This window comes from Oncorhynchus masou, chromosome 2, assembly GCF_036934945.1.
Source record: "Oncorhynchus masou masou isolate Uvic2021 chromosome 2, UVic_Omas_1.1, whole genome shotgun sequence".
Taxonomy (NCBI): domain Eukaryota; kingdom Metazoa; phylum Chordata; class Actinopteri; order Salmoniformes; family Salmonidae; genus Oncorhynchus; species Oncorhynchus masou.
In genome coordinates, this window is record NC_088213.1 from 2,527,491 (window position 1) to 2,539,901 (window position 12,411).

Consider the following 12,411-nt stretch of genomic DNA (forward strand, 5'->3'; position numbering starts at 1 on the left):
CCTGTCTTCTAGAAAGGTCTTTAGTCCTCCAGAATAGTTCTGTGTAGTAATCACACCTGTCTTCTAGAAAGGTCTTTAGTCCTCCAGAATGGTTCTGTGGAGTAATCACACCTGTCTTCTAGAAAGGTCTTTAGTCCTCCAGAATGGTTCTGTGTAGTAATCACACCTGTCTTCTAGAAAGGTCTTTAGTCCTCCAGAATGGTTCTGTGGAGTAATCACACCTGTCTTCTAGAAAGGTCTTTAGTCCTCCAGAATGGTTCTGTGGAGTAATCACACCTGTCTTCTAGAAAGGTCTTTAGTCCTCCAGAATGGTTCTGTGGAGTAATCACACCTGTCTTCTAGAAAGGTCTTTAGTCCTCCAGAATGGTTCTGTGGAGTAATCACACCTGTCTTCTAGAAAGGTCTTTAGTCCTCCAGAATGGTTCTGTGTAGTAATCACACCTGTCTTCTAGAAAGGTCTTTAGTCCTCCAGAATGGTTCTGTGTAGTAATCACACCTGTCTTCTAGAAAGGTCTTTGGTCCTCCAGAATAGTTCTGTGTAGTAATCACATCTACCTGTCTTCTAGAAAGGTCTTTAGTCCTCCAGAATGGTTCTGTGTAGTAATCACACCTGTCTTCTAGAAAGGTCTTTAGTCCTCCAGAATGGTTCTGTGGAGTAATCACATCTACCTGTCTTCTAGAAAGGTCTTTAGTCCTCCAGAATGGTTCTGTGTAGTAATCACACCTGTCTTCTAGAAAGGTCTTTAGTCCTCCAGAATGGTTCTGTGTAGTAATCACACCTGTCTTCTAGAAAGGTCTTTAGTCCTCCAGAATGGTTCTGTGGAGTAATCACATCTACCTGTCTTCTAGAAAGGTCTTTAGTCCTCCAGAATGGTTCTGTGTAGTAATCACATCTACCTGTCTTCTAGAAAGGTCTTTAGTCCTCCAGAATGGTTCTGTGTAGTAATCACACCTGTCTTCTAGAAAGGTCTTTAGTCCTCCAGAATGGTTCTGTGTAGTAATCACACCTGTCTTCTAGAAAGGTCTTTGGTCCTCCAGAATAGTTCTGTGTAGTAATCACATCTACCTGTCTTCTAGAAAGGTCTTTAGTCCTCCAGAATGGTTCTGTGTAGTAATCACACCTGTCTTCTAGAAAGGTCTTTAGTCCTCCAGAATGGTTCTGTGGAGTAATCACATCTACCTGTCTTCTAGAAAGGTCTTTAGTCCTCCAGAATGGTTCTGTGTAGTAATCACACCTGTCTTCTAGAAAGGTCTTTAGTCCTCCAGAATGGTTCTGTGGAGTATTCACATCTACCTGTCTTCTAGAAAGGTCTTTAGTCCTCCAGAATGGTTCTGTGTAGTAATCACACCTGTCTTCTAGAAAGGTCTTTAGTCCTCCAGAATGGTTCTGTGGAGTAATCACACCTGTCTTCTAGAAAGGTCTTTAGTCCTCCAGAATGGTTCTGTGTAGTAATCACACCTGTCTTCTAGAAAGGTCTTTAGTCCTCCAGAATGGTTCTGTGTAGTAATCACACCTGTCTTCTAGAAAGGTCTTTAGTCCTCCAGAATGGTTCTGTGGAGTAATCACATCTACCTGTCTTCTAGAAAGGTCTTTAGTCCTCCAGAATGGTTCTGTGTAGTAATCACACCTGTCTTCTAGAAAGGTCTTTAGTCCTCCAGAATGGTTCTGTGTAGTAATCACACCTGTCTTCTAGAAAGGTCTTTAGTCCTCCAGAATGGTTCTGTGGAGTAATCACATCTACCTGTCTTCTAGAAAGGTCTTTAGTCCTCCAGAATGGTTCTGTGGAGTAATCACATCTACCTGTCTTCTAGAAAGGTCTTTAGTCCTCCAGAATGGTTCTGTGTAGTAATCACACCTGTCTTCTAGAAAGATCTTTAGTCCTCCAGAATGGTTCTGTGGAGTAATCACACCTGTCTTCTAGAAAGGTCTTTAGTCCTCCAGAATGGTTCTGTGTAGTAATCACACCTGTCTTCTAGAAAGGTCTTTAGTCCTCCAGAATGGTTCTGTGGAGTAATCACACCTGTCTTCTAGAAAGGTCTTTAGTCCTCCAGAATGGTTCTGTGGAGTAATCACACCTGTCTTCTAGAAAGGTCTTTAGTCCTCCAGAATGGTTCTGTGTAGTAATCACACCTGTCTTCTAGAAAGGTCTTTAGTCCTCAGAATGGTTCAGAATGGTTTTGGTGTAGTTCTGTGTAGTAATCACATCTACCTGTCTTCTAGAAAGGTCTTTAGTCCTCCAGAATGGTTCTGTGTAGTAATCACACCTGTCTTCTAGAAAGGTCTTTAGTCCTCCAGAATGGTTCTGTGTAGTAATCACACCTGTCTTCTAGAAAGGTCTTTAGTCCTCCAGAATGGTTCTGTGGAGTAATCACATCTACCTGTCTTCTAGAAAGGTCTTTAGTCCTCCAGAATGGTTCTGTGTAGTAATCACACCTGTCTTCTAGAAAGGTCTTTAGTCCTCCAGAATGGTTCTGTGGAGTAATCACATCTACCTGTCTTCTAGAAAGGTCTTTAGTCCTCCAGAATGGTTCTGTGTAGTAATCACACCTGTCTTCTAGAAAGGTCTTTAGTCCTCCAGAATGGTTCTGTGGAGTAATCACACCTGTCTTCTAGAAAGGTCTTTAGTCCTCCAGAATGGTTCTGTGGAGTAATCACATCTACCTGTCTTCTAGAAAGGTCTTTAGTCCTCCAGAATGGTTCTGTGTAGTAATCACACCTGTCTTCTAGAAAGGTCTTTAGTCCTCCAGAATGGTTCTGTGTAGTAATCACACCTGTCTTCTAGAAAGGTCTTTGGTCCTCCAGAATAGTTCTGTGTAGTAATCACATCTACCTGTCTTCTAGAAAGGTCTTTAGTCCTCCAGAATGGTTCTGTGGAGTAATCACATCTGTCTTCTAGAAAGGTCTTTAGTCCTCCAGAATGGTTCTGTGTAGTAATCACACCTGTCTTCTAGAAAGGTCTTTAGTCCTCCAGAATGGTTCTGTGGAGTAATCACATCTACCTGTCTTCTAGAAAGGTCTTTAGTCCTCCAGAATGGTTCTGTGTAGTAATCACACCTGTCTTCTAGAAAGGTCTTTAGTCCTCCAGAATGGTTCTGTGTAGTAATCACACCTGTCTTCTAGAAAGGTCTTTAGTCCTCCAGAATGGTTCTGTGGAGTAATCACATCTACCTGTCTTCTAGAAAGGTCTTTAGTCCTCCAGAATGGTTCTGTGTAGTAATCACACCTGTCTTCTAGAAAGATCTTTAGTCCTCCAGAATGGTTCTGTGTAGTAATCACACCTGTCTTCTAGAAAGGTCTTTAGTCCTCCAGAATGGTTCTGTGTAGTAATCACATGTCTTCCAGAAAGGTATATTGCACCCTTCCCCCTCCAGACTCTATTTCCATCCTTTGAGTTTGAAGAGGACGAGGTTGTCATTAACAATAATACTGTTGTCTGTTGGAACTTGGCACCTTTCCACTCGAGCAACGAGCTGGTGGAGTGTGTGTGTGTTTTCACGTGGCCATACGTCTGTCTGCGTGTATGTGTGTCTTTCTGCCCCTTCCTTCTCCCTCTGCGTTTCCTCTAGCTGGTTGAGATGTGAGGAGAGTGGCACGAGATTTAGAGGGCCACTTCACAGGGACATGATGACTGACACACCCGCCTGGTCATGAGCAACAGATAGAGAGAGACTGAAGCACAGAACACCGTGTTACCCAGCATCTCTCCTCACAGCTCCATGCTCAACACCAATGATTCCCAACTAGGGATACTATGACCCCTGGGGGTACTTGGCCTATCCTCAGTGGGGGGGGGGTGGGGGGTACTTGGCCTATCCTCAGTGGGGGGGGGGGGGGGTACTTGGCCTATCCTCAGTGGGGGGTACTTGGCCTATCCTCAGTGGGGGGGGTAGTTGGCCTATCCTCAGTGGGGGGGGGGGGGTAGTTGGCCTATCCTCAGTGGGGGGGGGGGGTCCTTGACCTATCCTCAGTGGGGGGGTACTTGGCCTATCCTCAGTAGTTACTTGAGAAGACTCATGAGACCATGAGGTAAAATACACAAGGGGTAATTCAGGGCAGAGCGAAATGCAGTTGGTGGCACAAAAAAGGTTGGGAACCACTACTCTGCATTTCTCTAGAATGTTTTACACTACTCTAGAATGCTCTAGAATGTCCTACACAGCCCTTAAATGTCCTACAGAGCTCTAGAATGTCCTACAGAGCTCTAGAATGTCCTACAGAGCTCTAGAATGTCCTACAGAGCTCTAGAATGTACTACAGAGCTCTAGAATGTCCTACAGAGCTCTAGAATGTCCTACACAAAGAAGGAGACTGGTGGATAGAAAGCTGGATTACTACTGAAGTACAGTAGAAAGACAACTTGGACAGGAACTGGTCCAATCATTCTGCATTTCACACCTAAAACTAACACAATGTCTTCATCAGTAAAGTCCCTCTCTCTACCTAACTCCTACGTGGCATCTCTCCAGTCAGTGACATTTCCAATCTCAGTAAAATGACTCACTTCATCTTGCAACACGGACAAGGCCTGTTAAACTCAGCTGGAGGAGAAGGAGAGGAAAGGAAAGAAGGAACTCAGTGAAGGAAAGGTCAAAGAGAGGAGAGAAGGAGGAAAGGAAAGAAGGAGCTCAGTGAAGGAAAGGTAAACCAGGAGGAGGAAGGGAGAGGAGGAGATCAGTGAAGGAAAGGTAAACCAGGAGGAGGAAGGGAGAGGAGGAGCTCAGTGAAGGAAAGGTAAACCAGGAGGAGGAAGGGAGAGGAGGAGCTCAGTGAAGGAAAGGTAAACCGGAAGGAGGAAGGGAGAGGAGGAGATCAGAAGGAAAGGTAAACCAGGAGGAGGAAGGGAGAGGAGGAGATCAGTGAAGGAAAGGTAAACCAGGAGGAGGAAGGGAGAGGAGGAGATCAGAAGGAAAGGTAAACCGGAAGGAGGAAGGGAGAGAAGGAGATCAGTGAAGGAAAGGTAAACCAGGAGGAGGAAGGGAGAGGAGGAGATCAGAAGGAAAGGTAAACCAGGAGGAGGAAGGGAGAGGAGGAGCTCAGTGAAGGAAAGGTAAACCAGGAGGAGGAAGGGAGAGGAGGAGCTCAGTGAAGGAAAGGTAAACCAGGAGGAGGAAGGGAGAGGAGGAGCTCAGTGAAGGAAAGGTAAACCGGAAGGAGGAAGGGAGAGGAGGAGATCAGTGAAGGAAAGGTAAACCAGGAGGAGGAAGGGAGAGGAGGAGATCAGTGAAGGAAAGGTAAACCGGAAGGAGGAAGGGAGAGGAGGAGCTCAGTGAAGGAAAGGTAAACCGGAAGGAGGAAGGGAGAGGAGGAGATCAGAAGGAAAGGTAAACCGGAAGGAGGAAGGGAGAGGAGGAGATCAGTGAAGGAAAGGTAAACCAGGAGAAGGAAGGGAGAGGAGGAGATCAGTGAAGGAAAGGTAAACCAGGAGGAGGAAGGGAGAGGAGGAGATCAGAAGGAAAGGTAAACCAGGAGGAGGAAGGGAGAGGAGGAGCTCAGTGAAGGAAAGGTAAACCAGGAGGAGGAAGGGAGAGGAGGAGCTCAGTGAAGGAAAGGTAAACCAGGAGGAGGAAGGGAGAGGAGGAGCTCAGTGAAGGAAAGGTAAACCAGGAGGAGGAAGGGAGAGGAGGAGATCAGAAGGAAAGGTAAACCAGGAGGAGGAAGGGAGAGGAGGAGCTCAGTGAAGGAAAGGTAAACCAGGAGGAGGAAGGGAGAGGAGGAGCTCAGTGAAGGAAAGGTAAACCAGGAGGAGGAAGGGAGAGGAGGAGCTCAGTGAAGGAAAGGTAAACCAGGAGGAGGAAGGGAGAGGAGGAGCTCAGTGAAGGAAAGGTAAACCAGGAGGAGGAAGGGAGAGGAGGAGATCAGTGAAGGAAAGGTAAACCAGGAGGAGGAAGGGAGAGGAGGAGCTCAGTGAAGGAAAGGTAAACCAGGAGGAGGAAGGGAAAGAAGGAGCTCAGTGAAGGAAAGGTCAAAGAGAGTAGAGAAGGAGGAAAGGAAAGAAGGAGATCAGTGAAGGAAAGGTAAACCGGAAGGAGGAAGGGAGAGGAGGAGAGGTGTCCTTACCCCACGTCGTCATAGAGCTGTTCCACATCATCTTTCTGCTCCCCCAGAGACAGGTCCAGGTCCAGGTAGTTCCCATTGGGGGCCATCTGCAGAGCACACTCCTCCAACTGGGACGGAACAAATACAGGGACAGCCATGTCAGGGGGGGGGGTGTAGTGAAATATTTACACAAACACAGTCAACATTAGTAAACAACAACATAAAAAAAGGAGAGACTAATTTCATATATTATTACTTGTTTTTTTAACCTCCAATTGGTAGTTACAGTCTTGTCTCGTCGCTGCAACTCCCGTAAGGACTCGGGAGAGGCGAAGGTCGAGAGCCGTGCGTCCTCCTAAACACAACCCAACCGAGCCGCAATGACCTTGACACAATGACCACTTTAACCCGGAAGCCAGCTGCACCAATGTGTCGGAGGAAACAACCTGGTCAGCGTGCACTACACCCGGGCTACCACAGGAGTCGCTAGTGAGCGATGGGACAAGGACCGATGGGTCTCCCGGTCGCGGCCGGGAGACCCATGGCCTCCACAATCACGCCTCCACATTGACTCTGTACCGGTGCCCAATGTATATAGCCTCCACATTGACTCTGTACCGGTGCCCCCTGTATATAGCCTCCACATTGACTCTGTACCGGTGCCCCCTGTATATAGCCTCCACATTGACTCTGTACTGGTACCCCCTGTATATAGCCTCCACATTGACTCTGTACCGGTGCCCCCTGTATATAGCCTCCACATTGACTCTGTACCGGTGCCCCCTGTATATAGCCTCCACATTGACTCTGTACCGGTGCCCCCTGTATATAGCCTCCACATTGACTCTGTACCGGTGCCCCCTGTATATAGCCTCCACATTGACTCTGTACCGGTGCCCCCTGTATATAGCCTCCACATTGACTCTGTACCGTAACACCCTGTATATAGCCTCCACATTGACTCTGTACCGGTACCCCCTGTATATAGCCTCCACATTGACTCTGTACCGGTGCCCCCTGTATATAGCCTCCACATTGACTCTGTACCGGTGCCCCCTGTATATAGCCTCCACATTGACTCTGTACCGGTGCCCCTGTATATAGCCTCCACATTGACTCTGTACCAGTACCCCCTGTATATAGCCTCCACATTGACTCTGTACCGGTGCCCCCTGTATATAGCCTCCACATTGACTCTGTACCGTAACACCCTGTATATAGCCTCCACATTGACTCTGTACCGGTACCCCCTGTATATAGCCTCCACATTGACTCTGTACCGGTGCCCCCTGTATATAGCCTCCACATTGACTCTGTACCGGTGCCCCCTGTATATAGCCTCCACATTGACTCTGTACCGGTACCCCCTGTATATAGCCTCCACATTGACTCTGTACCGGTGCCCCCTGTATATAGCCTCCACATTGACTCTGTACCGGTGCCCCCTGTATATAGCCTCCACATTGACTCTGTACCGGTACCCCCTGTATATAGCCTCCACATTGACTCTGTACCGGTGCCCCCTGTATATAGCCTCCACATTGACTCTGTACCAGTACCCCCTGTATATAGCCTCCACATTGACTCTGTACCGGTGCCCCCTGTATATAGCCTCCACATTGACTCTGTACCGGTGCCCCCTGTATATAGCCTCCACATTGACTCTGTACCGGTACCCCCTGTATATAGCCTCCACATTGACTCTGTACTGTAACACCCTGTATATAGCCTCCACATTGACTCTGTACCAGTACCCCCTGTATATAGCCTCCACATTGACTCTGTACCGGTGCCCCCTGTATATAGCCTCCACATTGACTCTGTACCAGTGCCCTCTGTATATAGCCTCCACATTGACTCTGTACCGGTACCCCCTGTATATAGCCTCCACATTGACTCTGTACCGTAACCCCCTGTATATAGCCTCCACATTGACTCTGTACCGGTGCCCCCTGTATATAGCCTCCACATTGACTCTGTACCAGTGCCCTCTGTATATAGCCTCCACATTGACTCTGTACCGGTGCCCCCTGTATATAGCCTCCACATGGACTCTGTACCGGTGCCCCCTGTATATAGCCTCCACATTGACTCTGTACCGGTGCCCCCTGTATATAGCCTCCACATTGACTCTGTACCGGTACACCCTGTATATAGCCTCCACATGGACTCTGTACCGGTGCCCCCTGTATATAGCCTCCACATTGACTCTGTACCGGTGCCCCCTGTATATAGCCTCCACATGGACTCTGTACCGGTGCCCCCTGTATATAGCCTCCACATTGACTCTGTACCGGTACCCCCTGTATATAGTCTCCACATTGACTCTGTACCGGTACCCCCTGTATATAGCCTCCACATTGACTCTGTACCGGTACCCCCTGTATATAGCCTCCACATTGACTCTGTACCGGTGCCCCCTGTATATAGCCTCCACATGGACTCTGTACCGGTGCCCCCTGTATATAGCCTCCACATTGACTCTGTACCGGTGCCCCCTGTATATAGCCTCCACATTGACTCTGTACCGGTACACCCTGTATATAGCCTCCACATGGACTCTGTACCGGTGCCCCCTGTATATAGCCTCCACATTGACTCTGTACCGGTGCCCCCTGTATATAGCCTCCACATGGACTCTGTACCGGTGCCCCCTGTATATAGCCTCCACATTGACTCTGTACCGGTACCCCCTGTATATAGTCTCCACATTGACTCTGTACCGGTACCCCCTGTATATAGCCTCCACATTGACTCTGTACCAGTACCCCCTGTATATAGCCTCCACATTGACTCTGTACCGGTACCCCCTGTATATAGCCTCCACATGGACTCTGTACCGGTGCCCCCTGTATATAGCCTCCACGTTGACTCTGTACCGGTGCCCCCTGTATATAGCCTCCACATGGACTCTGTACCGGTGCCCCCTGTATATAGCCTCCACGTTGACTCTGTACCGGTGCCCCCTGTATATAGCCTCGTTGCTATTCTTATTGTGTTACTTTTTATCTTAGTCTACTTGGTAAATATTTTCTTCTTCTTGAACTGCACTGTTGGTTAAGGGCTGGTCAGTAAAGCATTTCACAGTGAGGTCTACACTGTTGGTTAAGGGCTTGTCAGTAAAGCATTTCACAGTGAGGTCTACACTGTTGGTTAAGGGCTTGTCAGTCAGCATTTCACGGTAAAGTCTACACTTGTGTTCGGCGCATGTGGCAAATAAAGTTTGATTTGATTACACCGGTGGAAATCTGTCCTTTGGTCTGATGAGTCCAAATGTGATTTTTGGTTCCAACCGCCGTTTCTTTGTGAGACGCGCTGTGGGTGAACGGATGATCTCTGAATGTGTGGTTTCCACTGTGAAGCATGGAGGAGGAGGTGTGATGGTGCTTTGCTGGTGACACTGTCTGTGATTTATTTAGAAATCAAGGCACACTTAACCAGCATGGCTACCACAGAATTCTGCAGCAACAATATGCCATCCCATCTAGTTTGGGCTTAGTGGGGCTATCATTTGTTTTTCAACAGGACAATGACCCAACACACCTCCAGGCTGTGTAAGGGCTGTTTGACCAAGGAGAGTGATGGAGTGCTGCATCAGATGTCCTGGCCTCCACAATCACCTGACCTGAACCCACTTGAGATGGTTTGGGATGAGTTGGACCGGAGAGTGATGGAAATGCAGCTAACAAGTGCTCAGCATATGTGGGAACTCCTTCAAGAATGTTGGAAAAACATTCCAGGTGAAGCTGGTTAAGAGAGTGCCAAGAGCAAGCAAAGGGAGGCTACTTTGAAGAATCTCAAATATATTTTGATTTGTTTAACACTTTTTTTGGTTACTACATGATTCCATATGTGTTATTTCATAGTTTTGATGTTTTCACTATTATTTCTACTATGTAGAAAATTGTAAAAACAAAGAAAAACCCTTGAATGAGTAGATGTGTCTAAACTGTCGACACGTACAGTAGGTTACATACTTTCCACAGACATGATCACATTAAAGTATGCAGCCTCACAACCTTTAAATACCAACCAATCCAGATTGTCTTGACAGAATGACAACAATGCCAACCAAGGAAGAAAATAAATAAATAAATAAATAAATAAATAAATAAATAATCAAGCATACCACAATTAACCAGGCATCCAAACACTGCAGAAGGAACTGAGCTCCAGTAAGCACCATGTATGAGGGGGGAGGAAGCTAGCCTGGGTGTGTTTCTGCTACTTCAGCTTCTGGAGGGGAGGAAGCTAGCCTGGGTCTGTTTCTGCTCCTTCAGCTTCTGGAGGGGAGGAAGCTAGCCTGGGTCTGTTTCTGCTCCTTCAGCTTCTGGAGGGGAGGAAGCTAGCCTGGGTCTGTTTCTGCTCCTTCAGCTTCTGGAGGGGAGGAAGCTAGCCTGGGTCTGTTTCTGCTCCTTCAGCTTCTGGAGGGGAGGAAGCTAGCCTGGGTCTGTTTCTGCTCCTTCAGCTTCTGGAGGGGAGGAAGCTAGCCTGGGTCTGTTTCTGCTCCTTCAGCTTCTGGAGGGGAGGAAGCTAGCCTGGGTCTGTTTCTGCTCCTTCAGCTTCTGGGAGGGGAGGAAGCTAGCCTGGGTCTGTTTCTGCTCCTTCAGCTTCTGGAGGGGAGGAAGCTAGCCTGGGTCTGTATCTGCTCCTTCAGCTTCTGGAGGGGAGGAAGCTAGCCTGGGTCTGTTTCTGCTCCTTCAGCTTCTGGAGGGGAGGAAGTTAGCCTGGGTCTGTTTCTGCTCCTTCAGCTTCTGGAGGGGAGGAAGCCTGGGTCTGTTTCTGCTCCTTCAGCTTCTGGAGGGGAGGAAGCTAGCCTGGGTGTGTTTCTGCTTCTTCAGCTTCTGGAGGGGAGGAAGCTAGCCTGGGTCTGTTTCTGCTCCTTCAGCTTCTGGAGGGGAGGAAGCCTGGGTCTGTTTCTGCTCCTTCAGCTTCTGGAAGGGAGGAAGCTAGCCTGGGTCTGTTTCTGCTCCTTCAGCTTCTGGAAGGGAGGAAGCTAGCCTGGGTCTGTTTCTGCTCCTTCAGCTTCTGGAGGGGAGGAAGCTAGCCTGGGTCTGTTTCTGCTCCTTCAGCTTCTGGAGGGGAGGAAGCTAGCCTGGGTCTGGTTCTGCTTCTTCAGCTTTAGGAGGGAAGGAAGCTAGCCTGGGTCTGTTTCTGCTCCTTCAGCTTTAGGAGGGAAGGAAGCTAGCCTGGGTCTGTTTATGCTCTATCAACTCCTTCAGCAAATGTTACTTCAATGAGTTCGCAAGAGAACAACCTGACCTGGGACCAGACTAGAACTAGGAGGAAGCAGCATTCTAATACCTGACCTGGGACCAGACTAGAACTAGGAGGAAGCAGCATTCTAATACCTGACCTGGGACCAGACTAGAACTAGGAGGAAGCAGCATTCTAATACCTGATCTGGGACCAGACTAGAACTAGGAGGAAGCAGCATTCTAATACCTGACCTGGGACCATCATTCTAATACCTGACCTGGGACCAGACTAGAACTAGGAGGAAGCAGCATTCTAATACCTGATCTGGGACCAGACTAGAACTAGGAGGAAGCAGCATTATAATACTTGATCTGGGACCAGACTAGAACTAGGAGGAAGCAGCATTCTAATACCTGACCTGGGACCAGACTAGAACTAGGAGGAAGCAGCATTCTAATACCTGACCTGGGACCAGACTAGAACTAGGAGGAAGCAGCATTATAATACCTGACCTGGGACCAGACTAGAACTAGGAGGAAGCAGCATTATTATACCTGACCAGACTAGAACTAGGAGGAAGCAGCATTCTAATACCTGACCAGACTAGAACTAGGAGGAAGCAGCATTCTAATACCTGACCTGGGACCAGACTAGAACTAGGAGGAAGCAGCATTCTAATACCTGACCTGGGACCAGACTAGAACTAGGAGGAAGCAGCATTCTAATACCTGACCTGGGACCAGACTAGAACTAGGAGGAAGCAGCGTTCTAATACCTGACCTGGGACCAGACTAGAACTAGGAGGAAGCAGCTAGAACTAGGAGGAAGCAGCATTATAATACCTGACCTGGGACCAGACTAGAACTAGGAGGAAGCAGCATTATTATACCTGACCTGGGACCAGACTAGAACTAGGAGGAAGCAGCATTATAATACCTGACCTGGGACCAGACTAGAACTAGGAGGAAGCAGCATTCTAATACCTGACCTGGGACCAGACTAGAACTAGGAGGAAGCAGCATTATAATACCTGACCTGGGACCAGACTAGAACTAGGAGGAAGCAGCGTTCTAATACCTGACCTGGGACCAGACTAGAACTAGGAGGAAGCAGCGTTCTAATACCTGACCTGGGACCAGGCTAGAACTAGGAGGAAGCAGCATTCTAATACCTGA

The 12,411-nt window shown here is 48.1% G+C and overlaps 1 protein-coding gene across 1 annotated transcript in view; it reads right to left on the bottom strand.

Moving 5' to 3' along the window:
• Positions 1-12,411, bottom strand: part of LOC135554425 (FH1/FH2 domain-containing protein 1-like) — a 261,547-nt gene that overhangs the window by 230,724 nt on the left and 18,412 nt on the right. Inside the window, 1 exon segment of the mRNA XM_064986740.1 lies at positions 6,059-6,165. Coding sequence (XP_064842812.1) covers positions 6,059-6,165 — 107 coding nt within the window.